This window comes from Talpa occidentalis, unplaced genomic scaffold, assembly GCF_014898055.3.
Source record: "Talpa occidentalis isolate TD23 unplaced genomic scaffold, MPIMG_talOcc4v2.1 talOcc4.15, whole genome shotgun sequence".
Classification (NCBI taxonomy): Eukaryota; Metazoa; Chordata; class Mammalia; order Eulipotyphla; family Talpidae; genus Talpa; species Talpa occidentalis.
The window spans coordinates 87,963,941-87,984,311 of NW_023601543.1; the positions used below are offsets into that span (position 1 = coordinate 87,963,941).

At 54.4% G+C, this 20,371-nt stretch overlaps 1 protein-coding gene across 1 annotated transcript; it reads left to right on the forward strand.

The window, feature by feature from the left end:
• The first annotated feature begins 3,532 nt into the window (after positions 1-3,532).
• ARSL (arylsulfatase L) lies at positions 3,533-17,102 on the forward strand. Its single transcript, XM_037512750.2, has 11 exons — positions 3,533-4,179; positions 7,115-7,157; positions 7,882-8,031; positions 9,383-9,504; positions 10,319-10,441; positions 10,773-11,196; positions 12,376-12,512; positions 13,337-13,471; positions 14,340-14,502; positions 15,562-15,683; positions 16,109-17,102. The coding sequence occupies exons 2-11, from the start codon at positions 7,135-7,137 to the stop codon at positions 16,465-16,467; spliced, it is 1,758 nt and encodes a 585-aa protein (XP_037368647.1). The 5' UTR covers positions 3,533-4,179; positions 7,115-7,134; the 3' UTR covers positions 16,468-17,102.
• The last annotated feature ends 3,269 nt before the right edge of the window (positions 17,103-20,371 follow it).

Sequence of the window (20,371 nt, forward strand, 5' to 3'; positions counted from 1 at the left end):
GCCCACAGCCGAGCGGGAGAGACACCCTGTGGAATACTACGCAGCAATAACAAGGAACCAACGTTGCTACAAGCAAGACTATTCACGACTCTCAAAAATGATCCATCCGTAGGCGAATCCACGCGACAGATCAAAGAGTAGAGACTGTGTGACCCCACACAGAGGAAACTCCGGACACTGGAATAGGACAGGCATGAGAAACTCAAACCTTTTACCCCACAGAGCACCAGCAGAGTCAGAATCCCAGCGAACTGAACAAAATCTACTTACTCGAGAGAAGATATTTCTCCGGCTCCTACATTTGTAGACACTGATTTTGCAACTCCCCGGTCCTGCCACGGCCCGAAGTCACCGTGGTCGTGATTATAATTAAATATATATGTGGGGTATCAAGTTAGGACCCGGCTGAGCTCGGTCAATTATTTTTATATGTCCACACGGCCTACGGTGACAGCCGCTGGGTAGTCATTTAGGGGCGGCCTCTTCACTGGTAGTAAACGCTCGGATATAATTAAGGGGGTTGATTGGATGGGATTTCTGCCAGGATAATTTTCTTAGAACTTAACCAAGGACTCCAAGGAGGCTTTGAAAGGAGGGAAGAGGGAACAGAACAGGTGAGTTTTGGGGGGACGACTGGATACTTTCCAGGGTGACGTCCGTCTCGTTGACTACGGCATCTTGCAAACATGGCCTCGGGACCCCCAGTGTCCACTGAGACTCCTGAGGGACATTTGCAGCTGTGCTGGTCCCCACACCCAGCCGTCCTGCACTGGAGGCTCACGGAGGCGTTCCTCAAGAGATGAGACAGGTGCCTTTTCTCAAACCCGCAGATGAATGGGTGAACCAACCCTCACACAGCCTGCGGAATACTACGCAGCAATGATAAGGGACATATGGTTGACACAATCGCAACCTTCATGGATCTCAAAGCTGACCAAAAAGGCAAAAATAATGACAGATACAAGGGTAGATTGTACGAGCCCACGTATGTGAAATTCTAGAAAATGGGGTTTTCCACGTAGGGAAGCCTCACTATGTGGAGATAACCGTGGGAGTGGGGACAGGTGAGCAGAGAGAGCCACGGAGGATTGCCCTGAAGACGACCGATGATAAACCAAGCTCCAGCACATCTTGCGCCAAAGCTCAGTCATTTCTGGAACCGCCAGGGGCTGCCCTGGAAGATGGTCGTATTTCAGGGGTGTCCATTTTCCCATGGCCTCGTATGTGGCTTTTAAATAATTCTGCTGTCCTCATCTCACGTCTGTGCTGCAGCTCAGGCTGGTAAATCCCAACTCCACTGTGAGGTATAAGAACAAATGCAGATTTGGGGGAAAAATCTTAAAAAAAAAAAAGGACCAATCAACTGAAAAGAACCAGGGGAAAGCCCTAGAGAGGAAGACCCTTTTCTTGTGGTCGTGGTTGAATTAACTCATCGATTCATTACAAAGGAATATAAAAGCCAGAGGGAAAAGCAGAAAGCGGGGGTGTGAGGATCCACTGTCCCTCAGGGTGGAGAGCGCAGCAAGGGGACAGTGCAGCAGGTTGCAAAATCACTACGGAGACCAACAACGAGTGCACGATTTTGTGGCCTGTTCCAGACCATTCCCGTGACCCCAAATGAGTCCCCATCCCATTCAGTCATCCCTTCCCCCTCCTCCCTGCTGCCCCTGGTGGTAACAAAATGATTTCCTTGACCACAGATGTCTGTGGTTGCTTTAATGTGGGCATTTTGCTTGACCACAAATATCTGTGGTTGCTCCAATGTGGACATTTTATAGAAACGGGGTTCTGCATTCTGGGTATGGCTCTGCTCAGCAAGCTTTGGGGTTTTGGGGCTCATCCAGGTATAGGATGCACCAATACTTCATCCTTTTTCATGGCTGAATACTACTCCACTATGTAAACAGATCACAAAATTTACCCCAAATGGATCAGCTAATGTGGGCCTTTTGTAGAAATGGGGTTTTGCAACAGTTGTCCTTCTGGGTATGGCTCTCTTCACCAAGCTTTGAGGTTTTGGGGTTCTTCCAGATACAGCATGCATCAATACTTGGCCCTTTTTCATGGCTGAATACTACTCCACTGTGTAGACAGATCGCAAAATTCACCCCAAATGGATCAGCTAATGTGGGCATTTTATAGAAATGGGGTTCTACAACACCTGTCCTTCTGGGTGTTTTGGGGTTCATCCAGATATAGGATGCATCAATACTTGATCCTTTTTCATGGCTGAATACTACTCCACTATGTAAACAGATCACAAAATTCACCACAAATGGATCAGCTAATGTGGGCATTTTATAAAAATGGGGTTCTACAACACTTCTCTTCTGGGTATGGCTCTGTTCACCAAGCTTTGAGGTTTTGGGGTTCTTCCAGATACAGCATGCATCAATACTTGGCCCTTTTTCATGGCTGAATACTACTCCACTATGTAGACAGATCACAAAATTCACCCCAAATGGATCAACTAATATGGGCATTTTATAGAAATGGGGTTCTACAACACTTGTCCTTCCAGTTATGGCTCTGTTCACCAAGTTTTGAGGTTTTTGAGGTTTCGGGTTCATCCAGATATAGGATACATCAATACTTGATCCTTTTTCATGGCTGAATACTACTCCACCGTGTAGACAGATCACAAAATTTACCCCAAATGGATGAACTAATGTGGGCATTTTATAGAAACGGGCTTCTACAACACTTGTCTTCTGGGTATGACTTTTCACCAACCATCGAGGTTTGGGGGTTCATCCAGGCATAGGACGCATCAATACTTGATCCTTTTTCATGGCTGAATACTACTCCACTGTGCAGACAGATCAGAAATATAACCCCAAATGGATCAAAGACCTACGAAGCCCAAACCATCAAACTCTTAGAAGAAAATGCAGGGACAAATCCTCAGCGTGTCCGACGTGGCCTCAGTTTCTTAGCTGTGGCACCAAGATTCAAAGGTTCAAGACAATAAAGAGAGACAAGTCGCTCCATTTCCCTCCAGTGGACATTTTTAAATGTGTGTGCGTTGAAGGACCCAACGGAGAGAGGGAACAGCACGGGAGAATGATTTGCCAGCCCTGCCGTCACTGCTCCTGCATTCAAGATGCCTCCACGACCCGGGCAGCTCGGCCAGGCAGCACCCAGCTGTGCGGACACTTGCGCTGACACCTTCTGGTGGGGTCAGGAAGGGCAGGCGTCAGGGCAGAAGCGGGTCAGGCAGAGGGCCTGGTGGCAGAGCACCTGAGCCTCACTTTCCTGCACCGGCCACCCCCAGAATAGCCGCCCTCCCGTCCTGCCCAGCTGCATGTGACCACAGGCCCCTCCTGCCTCTGAGCTCCAATTCCTTGGTAATCAGGAAGGGTGGGAGGGAGGCGTGAGGGATCCCCAGTCCCTGCTGTGACCCGGAGGGTGGGGCCAGCAGGCACCATCCCGTCCCTGCTCCTTGTGAGCTCACACCCCGTCCACACCCCGCCCACACCCCGTCCATACCGTGGCTACCGTCCTGCTGCGTTCAGACGTCCATGTCCTGCGACCTGGCCCTGCCCCAGCCCCCGGGAGCTTCCACCAGCATCTCAGCCTTTAACCTCCCTCCTGGGGCAGCACCTGCCCTTGGGGCCTCCCAAAATAAGCCCCAGCAACACCCCCCCCAGGACTCTTGAGGCTGTGCAGAGCGAGGAGACCCCAGCTTTTAATTAGCAAAGAAGCATTTCCCTGCTGATGTTGTTGGGAGCCCAGGTCCCGGCTCTGAGGCCCCCAGACAGTCAGGGAAATGTGGGAGACAGACCCCCCCAAAGCCGGCACGGCTGAGCTGCCGGGCTCGGTCATAACTAACACAGGGAGGCCCAGTCAGGGCCGCTCTCCGCCTCGGTATGTTCTTTCCGAGCGGATGCCGCAGAGGAAGGAAAAAACAGCCTTTAAGACTTTCCAGACGACCCGCGGCCGCACCTCCCCCCGGGCACAGCAGCGCTGGCCGCTCTGGCCACCGCCGGGCCACCGCGGCGTGAAAGGGTGACTGTCCTCCCGGCACACGTGTCCAGCCTGCGTCCGTCCTCAGCGTCTGCAGGGAGGGGAGACACCGCGGCTCCTCCTCTGACCCGAGCCGGCTCCCGAGTCCCGGTCAGCAGCGGCCACCCCAGCGGGCAGCTGCCTGGAGACCCCGCCGGCCGGCGCTGGGGGCTGGTAAGTGACCGGCTTTCTGGGGCTTCTGCTGCGAACTGGACAGGACTCTCGGGACGGTTTCTGGCCCTCGGGGGAGGCTGTGCCGGGGAGCCTTGGCCAAGTCCACATTGAGGCTGCTCCGTGGACAGGAGCTGAGTACCAAGGGGGGGGTCGGGGATCCCCTCAGCACGGAGGGGGTCACTATTTGCGACCGGGGCGCCTGGGCTGAGCTGTGACCTGAGCACAAGCTGGGCTGCAGGGGTGCAAGTCTGTGCCCCCCTCGCGCAAGAGCAACTTGAGTCTCAACTTGAGTCTCTCGTGGATCTGCCCCCCGGGGGTCAGGGCGAGGCGGGCAGCCAAGGCGGGCAGCAGCCTCTCTCTGGGCACCATCTTAGAAGCAACTTTCCTGAACAAAAACTGACAAGATGTGAGAGACACCCCAGCTGCTGGCAGCTCTTCCAGCGGAGAGCTGGCCGGCGCGGGGCAGGGAGGCGTGTGGGGACAGCGGAGCCACATCCTGGCCCTGCGGGCGGAGGCTGGAGGCGGCTGGGGCTCGGCGGGGCCAGGCGGGCGGGCGGCCAGGCGTGGGCGCTGGGCTGGGTGGGCAGGAGCTCCCGTCTGCAGAGAATCAAAGGCTCCTTTGTGCCTCTGCCAGACTTTTCTTTCTCTTAACTGCTGAGTCTGAGCCTCCCTGTCTGGGCAGCCCCGGGCCGTGTCGGTCTTGCTGGGGGATTCGCTGGTGCCCCTGGCCAGCCTCCCCCAGGCCCCGGGATGGACGGAGCCCGGCTCCCGCAGCTCAGCGGGATTTACCAGCCCCCTCCCAGGCCCCCTGCACCATTTCCAAAAAGCAGCTTTTGCGTTTTACAGAAGAAAGCACTGGGAGCCTCTGCTTTTGCCCCAAACCCTGCAGGTTTGGCTCAGCAGGGGCCGCGGGTGTGAGGCCTCCCAGATCTTATCCTCCTGGGCGGGCGGGGTTTAGGGTCTGGGGCTTTTGTTAAACAAATGGTGCAGATCCTGTTCCCCCTCCTAGTAAATTCCTGCAGCTTTGGAGATGCCAAAATGGTCAGAACCTTTGGTGGGAGTTCAGGCCCCGGAACAAAGCTGGTGTTTATCTCAGCAGCTGAAGGCCCCGCGGGGTTCTCTGCAAAGCCCGGATGTGCCCTCACCTGTGCCAAAGCTTCCTGCTAAGTCACGTCCAGCGACTGGGCTGGATTTCTTCCCCGGTGGAAGTCGGGAAGCTCAGCCCTGCAGCACCCCCAGCCTCGCCTCCTGGGGCTTCCTCCTTCAGCCTCTGCAAACCCCCAGCTCCACCCAGAGAGGACCCTGCAGGTCAGCTCCCTTGGGGGTGCTCAGAACAGGCCCCCAAGATGCTCAGAACAGGTCCCCCAAGATGCTCAGAACAGGTCCCCCAAGATGCTCAGAACAGGCCTCCCAAGATGCTCAGAACAAGCCCCCCAAGATACTCAGAACAGGCCTCCCAATATGCTCAAAATGGACCCCCCAAGATGCTCAGAACAGTCCCTTAAGATGCTCAGAACAGGCCCCCCAGGATTCTCAGAACAGACCCCCAAGATGCTCAGAACAGGCCCCCAAGATGCTCAGAACAAGCCCCCCAAGATACTCAAACAGGCCTCCCAAGATGCTCAGAACAGGCCCCAAGATGCTTAGAACAGACCCCCTCCCCAGGGGCTTGTTCTAAGTTGTTTTGAGGGAAAAGCAGGCAGAGCCGGGGCTGGCAGGGTCTGCTCCTTTCTTTCTAAGAGGCCGGCAGAGACCAAAGGCCACCCCATTGTTCAGTCCCCTGGAGCTGCCACTGGCTCTTGGCAGGGGGTGGAAAGGCCATTCAGGGGTCACAGCAGGGGGGGGGGCTGTCTGTCTCCGGTGTGCCCAGCTGGGAGGGGTCACCTTCCGGCCATGAAACATTCCAGTCCCTGAAGGTGGGGAGGGGGTCAGGAACACACCTAGAGGGTGTTCTGGCACTCTCTGTGGGATCAGACCCCACCTTTGAGGGCCCCAGCTCCCTCCTGTTCCTGAGAAACAGTCCTGGGGTAGCTCCTGAAGGGACTTAGTAGCTTGTCTGCTGGCTGGTGGGGAGGCAGCTCCTCCTTGGAGATCTTTCGTAAATTCTAGCAAACGCCTCCCCCAGGCCCCACTCTCACAGAACCCGCCATAAACTCCTAACTTCCTTAATTTCCATCTCCTTATTTCTCAAAGAAACACACATCCGAGGTGCGGGAAAGTTGGAAAAAGATGCTTTCCCTGAATTTTCACACCCAGACGTGACCATGTAACTCAGGCCTCTTTGGAAAGGTTCACTTTGCAAAGTTGTTTTCCAGAAAACAAGGCTAAAGGCGTTGAAATTCTGTTTGTCTGGTTTCTGCTCCCAGAATGATGGTAACTGAACCTTTAATGTTCACGGGGTCACCCCTGCAGAAAGCCGCGGAGGGTCCTCAGACCCTCAGAAGGCTACAAATGGACCTGTTCTATGAGCCAGCAATTCCGCTCCAGGCATCTACCCAACCCAGCAATTCCGCTCCAGGCATCTACCCAAAGGACACAAAAAAGCGAATCCAAAAGGATCCTGTTGGTGCCTGTGTTGCTTGGAGGAATATTTGCAATAGCCAAGGAATGGAAACAACCCAAGTGCCAAGGACAGGAGAGTAGGGAGAGAAGACACAGTCTGTATACATGGTGGAATACTACACAGCCATGAAAAAGATGAGCCCTTGCCATTTGCACCAACATGGAAGGGCCTGGAGGGGGATGATGCTGAGTGAAGTAAGAGTTGTGTGATTCCACTCACAGCAGACTCCAGGACTTGAGGGATTTATGGAGACTGACTCCATGGTGGGGCACCGCAGAGAGAGTCAGCTTGGCTCCGCCACACACAGACCCACTTGTTGTGCAACGAGTCCCTTTTCTGACCATCTCACAGGGTTGTCTTCTTGTCTTGCAGGAAAAAGAGGGAACGAGGAGATGCCGGATCTGGAACATTCTTGGTAAGGGAGACCTGGGGGGCCTGTTGCTCTGTGTTTGCTCATGCATTTAGCTAAAGGGCCAGTGGCCTTGCTGCGTCAGCATCCGCCACGCATGTCAGGTCACTCACACAAGCCCCAACGCTCCGCTGAGAAAGACGGTCTCACACACAACACGGCCACAGTCAGAGCCGGGTGGTGAGGGCAATCGGGGCGCCCCCAGCCAGGGTGGTGATAATTCTCCCCCAGTGTCTCGGGTCGAGGCTGGGGCCTCCAAGCACCCCAAAATTCCCACATACACCACCCACCAGTGGACCGGAAAGGTCAGATGTTGCTATCTTGATGCTCATGTTTCTTATTTAAGGAAGACACAGGAGGAGGCGCTGGGTTGGGGGCAGGGAGAGCTTCTCTAGGGTCATAACAGACACCTTCCCGGTGAGTGTCTCAGAGACAGGACAACCTTCCGGAAATGGTTTTGTTGTCGTGCAAATGCCATAGACACTGTCATTCTCCAAAGATCACATCTCCCTTTTGTGGGGAGCAATCCAGGAAGGCATCCTGGAAGAGGTGTCAGATCCCTCATAACTTCTCGACTCTGCCACATGTTGGCTGTGTGTCCGCGGAGCTGTGGGAATTGGGACCACAGCCACTGTCGGTGGAGGCGGAGCCGTGAGGTGCCCGGAATGCTCTCGACAGGACACAGCGATGGACGGGCCCCCGGCTGAGCTCCTCGGTGGCTTCTTTGCAGGAAGTGGCTGCCGGTCAGCGCCTGTCTGCTCCTGCTGTGCGTGTCCTCAGCGTGCCACAGCGTGTCCGGCTCCCGCCCCAACATCCTCCTTCTGATGGCCGATGACCTCGGCATCGGAGATGTCGGCTGCTACGGCAACCGCACCGTCAGGTGGGCAGAAAAGACTCGCTGCTTCCCACGACTCTCCCCAGCGCAGGGTATGGTGAGCCGTCCCCGCCTCTCCATGCAGCTCTCGTGACTCAGCCGTATGGTCACCTGCAGGGCCCAGCTCACGGGCCTGCCGGACACTGTGCCTGAGTCCCAGCCTCAGTGGCACCTGCAATGTGTGCAGGTCAAGGCTGGGACCTCCAAGCACCCCGAAATTCCCATATATGCCACCCACCTGATGGGAAATGAGGTGGCCTGACTGGGTCTCACCCGTGTGCTTAAATGGACCTTATCATGAGACTCAGCGGCAGGTGCACACAGGACATGTCAGAGTCCAGTTTCGGTGAGCAGGGTTGAGAGAGGAATTTGATGCAGTCGATGGAATTATTAAGAAATGACAGACGCACATAGAGTTGAAGCGGGAGCCAGGGGACGCCAGGGCTTTTATTTGTGTTGAAGGGCTTTCAGTGTCTGCTGAAACTTGTTTTCAGATTTTTCATATTAATTATTAGACAATGAAGTGTTTTTTTCAGCATTTGGCCATGTCTGGGCACACATTTCCTGCCAAGGTTTTGTGTAATTAGGTTATTTTGTTTTTTTTTTTTTAATCTAGTTTGTGATCCCACACATAGCTTTGTACACACAAGAAGGAAGATCACAGTCTATGCAGGGGCCACTGTTCCGACCTGAGCTCATCAGTTTTTCAGCCATGACCTTGATGTTTTTCTGGTCTCTGTGCTGTGTGCCTCAGGGGTCTCCAACAAGAAAGGGGAAAACAGGAATAACTCAGGGAGAAAGAGAGAGATACATGGGTGACTGTTCCTACCAGGTCCTCTGAACTGGGACCCCAAAACATGCTGAAAACTGGGGAAAACCAAGCCCCCCCCACCCAAGACCCACATGTCTGATTATCCCAAGCCCAGCTGCTGACTCCACCCTCAGCTCCCAGCATCCGCTCCTCGGTGGTGACGACTCTACAGGATTTGTCATCCTTGGTGTCTCTGGTCTCTTAGGTCTGGGGAGGAGGGGGTGCCCATAAACCCCGCTCAGGACATCCACTCCCCCAACACCTTGAGGTTAGATCTTCCCAAGGACACCAGATTCTGAATTCCAGATTGGCTTCCTTGGGGTGTTGATCTCAGCACCAGCAGCACGTGCTGGGAGCTTCACAGGTGATACTAGACTGCAGTGGACATTGCTCGGGTGGGTGAGGACACATGTGAGGCTCCTGCCTTTGAGCTTCGGTCATCCCTGGGCAGCCTGTGGGGTGCTGGGCAGTGACCAGCAGAAGCATGCTGAGGGAAATACCATTTGTTTGCTAATTAAGGAACAGTGTTCATGTTTTCCTCCATAGGACCCCCAACATCGACCGCCTTGCTGAGGATGGGGTGAAGCTCACGCAGCACATAGCAGCTGCGTCCATGTGCACCCCAAGTCGGGCTGCTTTCCTGACAGGCAGATACCCCATCAGATCAGGTTTGTCATTCCCTTTCCACCTGAGATGTTCTGGGCCCCGGGGAACAAGGTCCACTTAAGCCGGAGCACCCCACCAAAAGCTGAGTCCCTTCCATGAGTCTTTATCGAACCAGGGGTCTTTTATGGTTTGGGAAAATCCCAGCATTCTCCAAGCTCCCGGGTGAGGATCTCTTAGCAATACAGGCAGCCTCAGACCAGGCTGCCCTCTCTCCTCAGACCGCAGCCGCCAAGGGGGGTCTAGTACCTTCTCCAGCGCTGGCTCTTGACTCTCCTGCAGGACTCTAGAAAGACAATGACCTTGGATTCAGAATTGTGGGGTGAGACCCTGGCAGCACCACGTCAGGATGCATTATACCCATGACCCCCAGCCTTGTCTGCACTTGAGACTATCTGGGGGAATCTTTTAGCCACCCGAACCCCGATTTCTACCCAGACCACCTGCAGTCATCATCGCTAAGCGTTATGGTGCTGGAATATTTTGAAGGTCTCCACACGATTCCAGAGTACAAATAAGTTTGAGAACCAGGGATTCTGTCAAGAGTGCCGTGAAGTCATCAACCATGTTGAATCATCAATCCTTTTTCATTTAATTCTCTTTCGTAATAGCCTAAACATAATAAAACAATGTCTTCAAGTAACTGATCATTTCTTTTGTGACCCAAAATGGAAGCCCCTCAGGCAATGGCATGTCAGATAGAAATTTTCCATTGCTTTGCGAATAATATCCCCCAAGTATTCTGAATGACGTCAGAAGGAGGCTGGTGATGAACATTGTCCCGTGGTTGTAACATGTCTTTGGCAACCATTCTTCGAGGTATGGTGTCCAGCAGAGGTTACCGGGTTCTGGCGTGGGCAGGAGCATCTGGAGGGCTTCCTGCAAATGAGACAACGTTTGCGAGGATATTAAAGGATAAAGGCTACGCCACCGCGCTGGTAGGTACGTACATCGTTTTCACTGGTGGGGAGAGAATATTCAGCTCAAAATCAGAAATAAAATGGGTGTGATATAGGGATAATTTCAGGAGAGAGGGAGACCCATGCATTACAGAGTGACTTCTCACGGAATACCCCTTGGGACATCTCATGAGAGTCTCTGGATGGTGGGTGGGTGCCCTTGGGGTGGGGACAAAACACTTGGGTCTCACTCTCAGCCCCCAGGGGTGACAGCAGGGAAGACAAGCATCTGCCAGTGGAAAATCCCAACCACAAAACAACTACCCACCAAGTGATTGACCGGTCACTGTAGCCTCTTCTTTCTTGCCTTTTAGGAAAATGGCACCTGGGTCTCAACTGCGAGTCCTCCAGCGACCACTGCCACCACCCACTTGCCCACGGATTTGACCACTTCTACGGGATGCCCTTGTCCATGATGGCAGATTGTAACCAGTGGGAAATATCGGAGAAGCGGGTGGTTCTGGAGCACACATTCCACTTCTGGTTCCAAATCATGGCCTTCGCCACCCTCACGCTCACTGCCGGGAAACTCACCCGCCTCATTGGAGTCTCGTGGAGACCGGTCATCTGGTCGACCGCGGCCGCCATCTTGCTGTTCACGACCTCCTGTGCGTTGGGCACCCTGCTCGTTCACGCTGATTGCTTTCTGATGAGAAACCACAGCATCACCGAACAGCCCATGAAATTTCAAAGGACAACCTCACTGATGCTCCAGGAAGTGTCATCCTTTCTCAAAAGGTGATGGAAATGCATTGGGGAAATATTCCGCAATGGGCGTTCGAACGGGGAAACAGCCCTGGCCCAGAAAGACATTTCTGGTGACATGAGTGGCAGGTGACGTCCACTGGAGTGCCATTGCATTGTGTCCGTTGACACAAGGCACAGGTTGCTCGAAATTCGCTGCTGTTGCCTTCAGTCTTGGGGGAGATAATGTCATCCCATAAACACCCTTTGACAACACAGACCATATCTAACATGAGAAATGCAAGCACAGAAAAGCCTTTACAGCAAAATCTAAATATTCTTAGACACCCCCCCCTCATCTAGACAGAGATGTCCTGTTACTAACTTCAGATTGGACATAAATTTGAGTGACCAGAGCACTGATTTTGTTGCACCAAGAGGGAGACAATGAATAGCTTCTACTACATAGAGGCATCTCCTGTTCCCCCCGGGCGATCCAGTGAAGTGGGGATCCCCCCAGCTTGCCTGCTGGTGATAATGTGCTCACGTTCTGGAATATTCATTGGACTTCTGGAAGGAGCTGTGTAATCCGGGTCTGGTATGAGTGACAACTAGTCTTCAAATTAAACCCATTAAGTCTAAGACCTTGATCTTTGTCTCTGTAACTTCAGGACATAGATTCGATCAGGAAAACCAAGAGTGCAGAGGGGGGCGATGCGGGGTTACCCAGATGGAGGAGAAAAAGTTTGCACGCGTTTCCACAATCCTGTAGTGTCCTAAACTTTCATAGTTGGAGAGAATTTGTCAAGAAAACTGAGGATGTGATGCCATTTGAAGGTGACAGCGGAGGAGAAAAAACACGTTGACATCCTTGCGTGAAAGAGCTGCCAGAGCAGATGGGGCTCACCTCCTCCCTTCAGATCTCAGCTCCCCGTAGAGTGAGAAAATGACAGCGTTTAGGATGAAAACAATCTATAAAACTGGGGCGGATTTTCCGATGGGCTTTAGAAAGGAAACGCCGGCCCCTTCTGGAGAGGGGTCGCCGGGGGAGAAGGGGTTGGGCTTGGATGAAATAGGCAAAGGCAGGGAACCGACATTCTCGGGGTGATCTTGATGTCCACAGATGTGTATTTACAGGGTTGTACCCCTGAGGACGGTGTGACACTGCACCCCACGACTTCAGCTAAAATATCTGAAAAAATAATGCCGACCGTTGTCACTTTTGATCTGTAGAAACAAGCGCGGCCCTTTCCTGCTCTTCGTGTCCTTTCTGCACGTGCACACCCCCCTGGTGACGACGCACAGCTTCCGGGGGCACAGTGCCCACGGCTTGTACGGGGACAACGTAGAGGAGATGGACTGGATGGTGGGTAAGTGCTCTGCCAAGTGCACCCCAAGAAGGCCGGAGAAGGCGAGGAAGAAGACACAAGGGGCGGGTTAAGGCGAAAGCTCGGAGGTGCAGAGGAGGCTCGAGTCTTGAGCGGGTCAGGTGGAAGCCACCACAGCGTTTATCCTGACTCCCCGGTGCTTGGTCTCCTTCACAACGACGCTATCGGTGGACAGCTGGGGGGCAGTACGACCCCCCTAGGGCGGGAAGTCTCATCCTTCTCCCCCAGGTGAACAACAGTGCCTGGAGTGGCGGGGCTTTCTCAAGCTGAGTGACCGATCCTTCCCCGTCCAGGATGGGATGTCCCGGGGTGCGGCTTCCCGGGGTCCTCGTGGGGCGGACGGAGCGTGTCAGAGTCTGCAGAAGAATCGTGACACGAGATTTCAGGGCAAATGCGCTTTCCAGACTCTTTTTAGAACACCCCCCCTCGGCACAACCTGGGATTTGAGTGAACGGTTGGGAGAAAGCCATGGAGGTTGGGAGAGTCAGGTGGCAGCCATCCCTCCACCGCCCTGCTCCACCGTAACCCTCTTCTGTCTCAATTTTTGAGCTTCCGCTATGTTGTCTGACGGGCCCTGTGCCCTCGGGGTGTTCCGGAGGCTTTTCTGGGACTGAATGGAGCATAAAAAGGCCCCCTCCGGTCAAGGATGCCCAGGGGCGCACGGTTACACCGCTGCCCACGCCCTTTCTGCGTTACCACTGAAGACTCATCCTCATGGAGGCTTCCAAAGTGCTAACACGCGGCAAATCACTGGGTTTAAGAGAGTCTTCCCATGGGGGCGACTCAAACTCACCCCTTCTTGGCAGGACAGATCCTCAGTACTCTGGACTCAGAAGGTCTGACCAACCAAACGCTTGTGTACTTCACGTCTGATAACGGGGGATCTTTAGAGGTCCAACTTGGAGACAACCAATATGGCGGCTGGAATGGCATCTACAGAGGTAAGAGAGCCCGTCCTAGCCTGTGGTCTCTGGTTTTCCCTTGCAGTCCCCAATCTTTCCACCCCAACCCTCCCTCTCAAGAGCCTTCACGTACTGTTGACCAAGGACTTTGCTTTGTGAGGGCAAGATTTTTTCTAAAATCTTGAAATCTGGATTTTGGGGGCCCAATGACTGGCGCTGAGGGTATGTACAGCCCCGTGCAGCCACCATCGCTCTTAATGAGCAAACATCTCATCCTCTCGGAGAGAAGCTCGATACCCATTTGTGGTCACGCTGCATTTCCGCCCCCACCCAGCTCCTGGCAACTCTCAGGCACTGTTGTTTCTACACTGAACATGTCCCACTTCTAAATATTTCATGTAAATGGAATCACGAATCCTATGTGCTCCTGTGACTTCTTTCCCTCAATGTGATGTTTTCATGGTTCATCCATGCTGCACCTGATTTCTGCACTGCCACCTTTTTCATGGCTGCATAATATTCCACCGAGTGAGTAGCCACCATTTTATTGACCCATTCAACTTCCCATAGGCTCAGCTTAGAATCCTACAGTCCAGGAGAGCTGACCTCCATAGTGGCCACGTTACAAGCTGCTGCCGCTAAGATTATCTCACGGGCCACAAAGATTCTCAAAGGATCCGCTTTGGCTTTGACCCTGTGGGTCCCCTATTGAACATCGAGCCTCCGGACTGTCAGATCTTAAATTTCTGTTTCCATAAATCCCTACCCTTGTGATAATGTGTCACGGCAGCAAGAGGGAGGATGGCAAAGAGCAGAGGCAGCAGCTTTTAGAACAAGCCGAGAAGGTGAATGAGCAGAGGAGCAGCCTCGCTGACGCTCCGTCCCAATTTTCCATTCTATTTCACAGGCGGCAAGGGCATGGGCGGCTGGGAAGGGGGCATCCGCGTCCCGGGCATCTTCCGCTGGCCGGGGGTGCTGCCGGCCGGCCGCGTGATCCACGAGCCCACCAGCCTGATGGACGTCTTCCCCACCGTGGTGCAGCTGGGAGGCGGGACGGTGCCGCGAGACAGGTACAGAGGGCCCAAGGGGCTCGATTTTCCAGACCACAGACATGTGAAAGGTCCCCGTGGCTTTCACTGGGGTGGGGCTCCCCGAAACCAGCATCTACAGAAACTCTCCAGGTCCCAGCCACGCTCTAGGGGGGTCACAAGGCTGCGTCATGACTCAAAAGGTCCATGTCCCGATTCGTAAGGCCGCCCTTTTATCATAAGGGCAAGTGTGGTTGAAAAATCCAATAGTTCCTCAGGAGAAAGCATTTTGGAGGCAGTGGGAGGCCTTTTAGATCGTTCTAATGGTTCTTTTTAAAGACTATAGAAGATATTGGGGGAAATAGAAAATAAAATTGTTTTTATGATCTTGACAGCCTGGAGGGGATACAAAATTTAAAGCATGATGCAGATATTTGGCACATAATTTTTAACTAGGTTAATAGAATGTATAGCTAAATACATCTATGTCTAAAGGGATGGATGGACGGACGGACAGATGGATGATGGAGGATGATGGATAATGAATGGATGATGGATGATGGATGGATGGATGGATGATGGATGAATGGATGGACGGATGGATGGATGGATGATGGATGAATGGATGGACGGATGGATGGATGGATGATGGATGAATGGATGGACGGATGGATGGATGGATGATGCAAGATGGATGGATGGAGGATGATGGGTGGATGATGGATGGATGGATGGAGGATGGAGGATGCATGATGGATGATGGATGGATGATGGATGATAGATGGATAATGGATCATGGATGATAGATGATGGATGGATGATGGAAGGATGATGGATGAATGATGGATAGATGATGGGTAGATGATGGAGGATGGATGATGGGTGGATAATGGATGATGGATGAATGGATGATGGATGGATGATGGATGATGGGTGGATAATGGATGATGGATGAATGCATGATGGATGGATGATGGATTATGGATGGATGATGGATGGATGGATGCCTGATGGCCAGCTGGAGTCTCCAGTATGCTCTAGACAAGGTGACCTTAGAGGTGCATCAAGGACGAACCCCATGTCCTCTTGTCCCTCCTCCAGGGTCATTGATGGCCGGGACCTGCTGCCCTTGCTCCTGGGGACACCCCACCACCAGCACCATGAGTTCCTCATGCATTACTGCGAGAACCTTCTTCACGCAGCCCGCTGGCACCAAGCCGACCGTGAGTGGGCTGGGAGGAGTGGCCACTGGCTCCTCATGGCTTCCTCTGCACGCTCCCTCCTTCTCGCTCCTGCCAGTACCATCTCTTCCCTCACCCCAGTCCCTGGCACCAGGACCCCACTCCCTGCCTGTGGACTGGCCTGTTCCGGACATTTCCTAGAAACAGATCCCACACTGTGTGCCCGTCTGCGCCTGATTCTCTCCTTGAACGTGATGTTTCAAGGTTCATCCATATTGTAAGCAATGGCAGAGCTTTCCCTTTTCACAGGTGCATAATATTCCACACCCGGATGGACCATTTTCCTTAATCTTTCAGAATTGAAGGGCATTTGGAGGGTTTCTCCCCTCTGGCTGTTGTTCTCCATCACATGCTCCCCCACTGCACCCTGTTTCAACAACCCTCTGTGACTCTGACCTTCCCTGCAGGTGGAGCCACATGGAAAGTCCACTACATGACCCCACGGTTCCACCCGGAAGGTGCAGGAGCCTGTTACGGGAGAATGGTCTGTCCATGCTCCGGGGGCCACGTCGACCATCATGATCCACCTTTGCTCTTTGACCTCTCCAGAGATCCTGCTGAAGCCCACATCCTCACGCCAGACACGGAGCCCTTGTTCCATCAGGTGGTGGACACAGTCTCCCGGGCTGTGGAGCAACATCGCCGGACTCTCAGCCCGGTCCCCCTGCAGCTGGACAAGCCGGGCAACCTCTGGAAGCCCTGGCTCCAGCCCTGCTGTGGCCCCTTCCCCCTGTGCTGGTGTGATGGGGACAGTGACCCCCAGTAATCAGGTCCCCAAGCCCGGAGACCAGCACTGGGGTCAGGTACAACCTCACTGTGAAGTTAAGTCAGCGACCGATTCAAAAAGAGGAAGAGTCAGAGCAGAAGGATCCGGAAACACTGACCACTGGGTGAAGCACACCAGGACGGGGCCGCCCAGATGCTGCTACATCTGTGGGCATCCTGCCCGAGGACCCCAGCCCCCCGATCCAGCCCCCCAAAGGACCCAGGCTGCAAAGGCAGACAACAGGCGGTGGACACCAGGGGTCAGTGCTGGCCCTGCCAAGGCATCACTGGGCAAAGTCATGACAGTCGGCATGACCGGGACCTGCCTGACTCACCTGGGACTTTCGGGGCGGGTCAGAACCCAGGCTTCATTTGTAATAAAATAGAGACGACAACAGTGTTGGGCTCAAACAAGGACGGTGCATCCCTGCACCAGGGCTGTGATTCCTGCACCCCTGGACGCCAGACCCTTGCACCTCTGCACCCCTGGGTGCCAGATCCCCTGCATCTCTGCACCCCTGGATCCCAGAACCCTGCATCCCTGGACCCCAGGGCCCCTGCATCTCTGCACTCCTATACTTCTGGACCTCAGAGGCCCTGCATCCCCCAACAACCTGCACCCGCGGCCCCCAGAGCTACCAGGCGGGTCACCCGAGACTGCAGTGCCCGTGGGTGGGGTGGGCCAAGCTCAGTCCTCTCTGCCTCAGGGACCAGCTTGCTCTGCTCTGGGGGTCTGCTTCTGCAAGCGGGAGGTGCGCAGGTGAGCCCACCCCGTGTCAGGCACCTACTTGTTTACCTCTGTGCTCAGGGGGCCCCACAGGTGAGCCCACTCCCATTGTCAGGGCAACTACCTGTTTACCTTTGCACTCACGGGGCCCACAGGTGAGCCCACTCCCATCATCAGGGCACCTACCACCTCTGCGCTCACGGGGCCCACAGGTGAGCCCACTCCCATCATCAGGGCACCTACCTCTTTACCTCTGCAGGTGAGCCCACTCCCACAGGGCAACTACCTGTTTACCTCTGCACTCCCATCATCAGGGCACCTACTGCTCTTTACTCAGGGCACTCACACAGGTGAGCCCACTCCCATCATCAGGCACCTACCTGTTTACCTCTGCACTCAGCCCACAGGTGAGCCCACTCCCATCATCAGGGCAACTACCTGTTTACCTCTGCACTCACGGGCCCACAGGTGAGCCCACTCCCATCATCAGGGCACCTACCTGTTTACCTCTGCGCTCACGGCCCACAGGTGAGCCCACTCCCATCATCAGGGCACCTACCTGTTCACCTCTGCACTCACGGGCCCACAGGTGAGCCCACTCCCATCATCAGGGCACCTACCTGTTTACCTCTGGCTCACGGCCCACAGGTGAGCCCACATCATCAGGGTGTTCACCTCTCACGGGGTGAGCCCACTCCCATCATCAGGGCACCTACCTGTTTACCTCTGCGCTCACGGGCCCACAGGTGAGCCCACTCCCATCATTAGGGCAACTACCTGTTTACCTCTGCGCTCACGGGCCCACAGGTGAGCCCACTCCCATCAGCCATCAGCTGGGGTGCTGCTCTCCTGGGGGGTGGCGATGTCTGTTTTGCATAAAGACAAGGTTTTGGCTTTTGTTTGCTCCCACCCCGTCTCTCCGTGCAATCAGGTTAATTTTTTTTAAAGATTTATGGATGCATACGAGAGCTGGGGTGCAGGCCAGAGGTGGGGGGGTGTGAGGACTCCCCAGAGACAGAGTGGGGAGCAGAACAGGCGGATCCACTAAGACACAGGGCCTGAGTCCTGCCTTAATTATGCTTTGGGTCATTTCCTTGTGTTGCATTGAAGTCAGACTGTCGTGTCTATTGGGATCTATTCAGCTCTTACTACAGATGCTATTTTCAAAATTTGGTTTTTCCTCCCGTAAACGGTCACTAACTGGCTGACAATTTTCAGTTTTGCTCAGCGATTTCTAAAAATTCTAGAGCTCCGCCTCCGCCCTGACCCGGAGACCCGACTATGCCCCGGCCTGGAGCCCGGTCTCACCCCAGGGGTGAGGTTGCTCATAACTATATCGCAAACCATTTCTAGTAATGTCACAGCTCGGCCTCTGCCCCTGGCATGATGGACACGGTGTCTGCCCCGGCCTGGAGGCCAGTCTAAGGCCAGCCTGGAGGCCGGTCTCACCCCAGGGGTGTGGCCTGTATTATAAGCGGCCGTGAGGCTGCACATAAGTGTAAATATTGCAAACTATTGAAATTTCAGAGCTCACTTCAGCCCGCAGGCAAGACTCAGCCCCGGCCAGGACCAGACTCAGCCCCAGGCAGGAGGCCAGATACGGCCCCGGCGCTGATGGCCTGCAGGATAAACGGTCCTTAGCGTTACTTGCATCTAATTGTCAATATCGCAAACATTTCTAGTAAGGTCGCAGCTCGGTCTCTGCCCCTGGCTTGATGGACACTGTCTCGGCCACGGCCTGGGGGCCGGACTCTGCCCCGGCCGGGGCTCCGGGTCCACCCCAGCAGCGTGTGACCCTGCAGTAGAAGCATCACTCAGTCTCTCTGCACCTTGTCTGAGGCCTTTGTAGAAAACTTACTTCACTAGATCCTCAATATTGAATTAATCCATTGGCTGATGCCGCCTACGAATATCTTCTGAATATTTTAGGACCATGATCTGAGGCGCCTGCGTCTCCCACTAAGGCCTCCCACCTGCCTTCAGTTCGGTTTTTGGTATTTTACTTTGCCACGTTGACCTTTATTGTGTCTATCTGGGCGCAGAGCTGTCCAGATTCAGCTTTTATTGTGGCTGATCTTATGGAAAGTCGTTCCTACCTTGCAGAAATTGCCTTTAAGTTGCACATAATTGTAAGCATGGCAACCGTTTCTAGACATTTTAGATCTAGTCTCTGCCCGGGCTCGGAGGACTCGATCCCGGCCTGGAGGCCGCTGTTGGCCTGTATTATAAACTGTCCAGTGGGATATAATTATAATATTGCAAACCGTTTCTGGAAATTTCAGAGCTCGGACACTCCCCGGTCAGTCTCTCCCCGAGCTCAGAGGCCAGTGTCTGAGACCAGAGGCCAACTCTGCTGACCTCGGAGGCTAGACTCCTCGCGGGCCTAGAGGCCAGACTCTGCCCGGGCCAGCAAGCCTGTCTCTGCACAGCTGGGAGGCCAGAGTCTGCCCGAGCCTGGTGGCCTCTCTGTGCCACGCCCGGAGGCCAGACACGGCCTGTCCTGGAGGCCAGGCTCTGCCTGTCCCGGAGCAGACTCTGCCTGGCTCACAGGGCCAGTCTCTGCCTGGGCTTAGAGGCCAGACTCTGCCCTTCGGATGTTGGCCTGTATTATAAACTGCGTGAATTTGCACAGAATTGTAAATATTGAAGTCGTTTCTGGAGATTTTAGAGCTCAGACCCTACCCCAGGCCAGAGGCCAGACTCTGGCCGAGCCCTGAATGCCGTCTCCGCCCGAGGTTGGAGGCCGATGCTGCCTGCTCGGAGGCCAGTGTGGCCCCCAGGAGGCCAGTGTGTTCCCCGGGCAGGAGTCCGGTCTCTGCCCTGACCTGCAGGCCAGAATCTGCCCTGCTGGTGTGGCCTGTGTTATAAACTGTCGTTAACCTGCATAGAATTGTCAATATTGCAACCATTTCTGCAAATTTTAGAATCAGACCCTACCCCAGCCTGGAGGCCAGACCTGCCAGGCAGGGGCCGGTCTCTGCCCCGGCCCAGAGGCCACACTCTGCCCATCCCGGAGGCCAGACTTGGGCCACTGAGAGGCCAGTCTCTGCCCTGGCCCAGGAGGCCAGTCTCTTTCTGGCTCGGAGGCCAGACTCGGCCCATCAGAGTCCAGGCTCTGACCAGCCTTAGATGCCAGACTGCCCAGCTCGGAGGCCATCCCTGCCCGCCTCAGAGGTCA

Coding starts and splice junctions, on each gene's coding strand:
- ARSL (XM_037512750.2), top strand. CDS start 7,135: ATGCCGGATCTGGAACATTCTTG. Junction 13,472..14,339: donor CTGGAATGGCATCTACAGAG/GTAAGAGAGCCC, acceptor TCTATTTCACAG/GCGGCAAGGGCATGGGCGGC. Junction 15,684..16,108: donor CCGCTGGCACCAAGCCGACC/GTGAGTGGGCTG, acceptor CCTTCCCTGCAG/GTGGAGCCACATGGAAAGTC.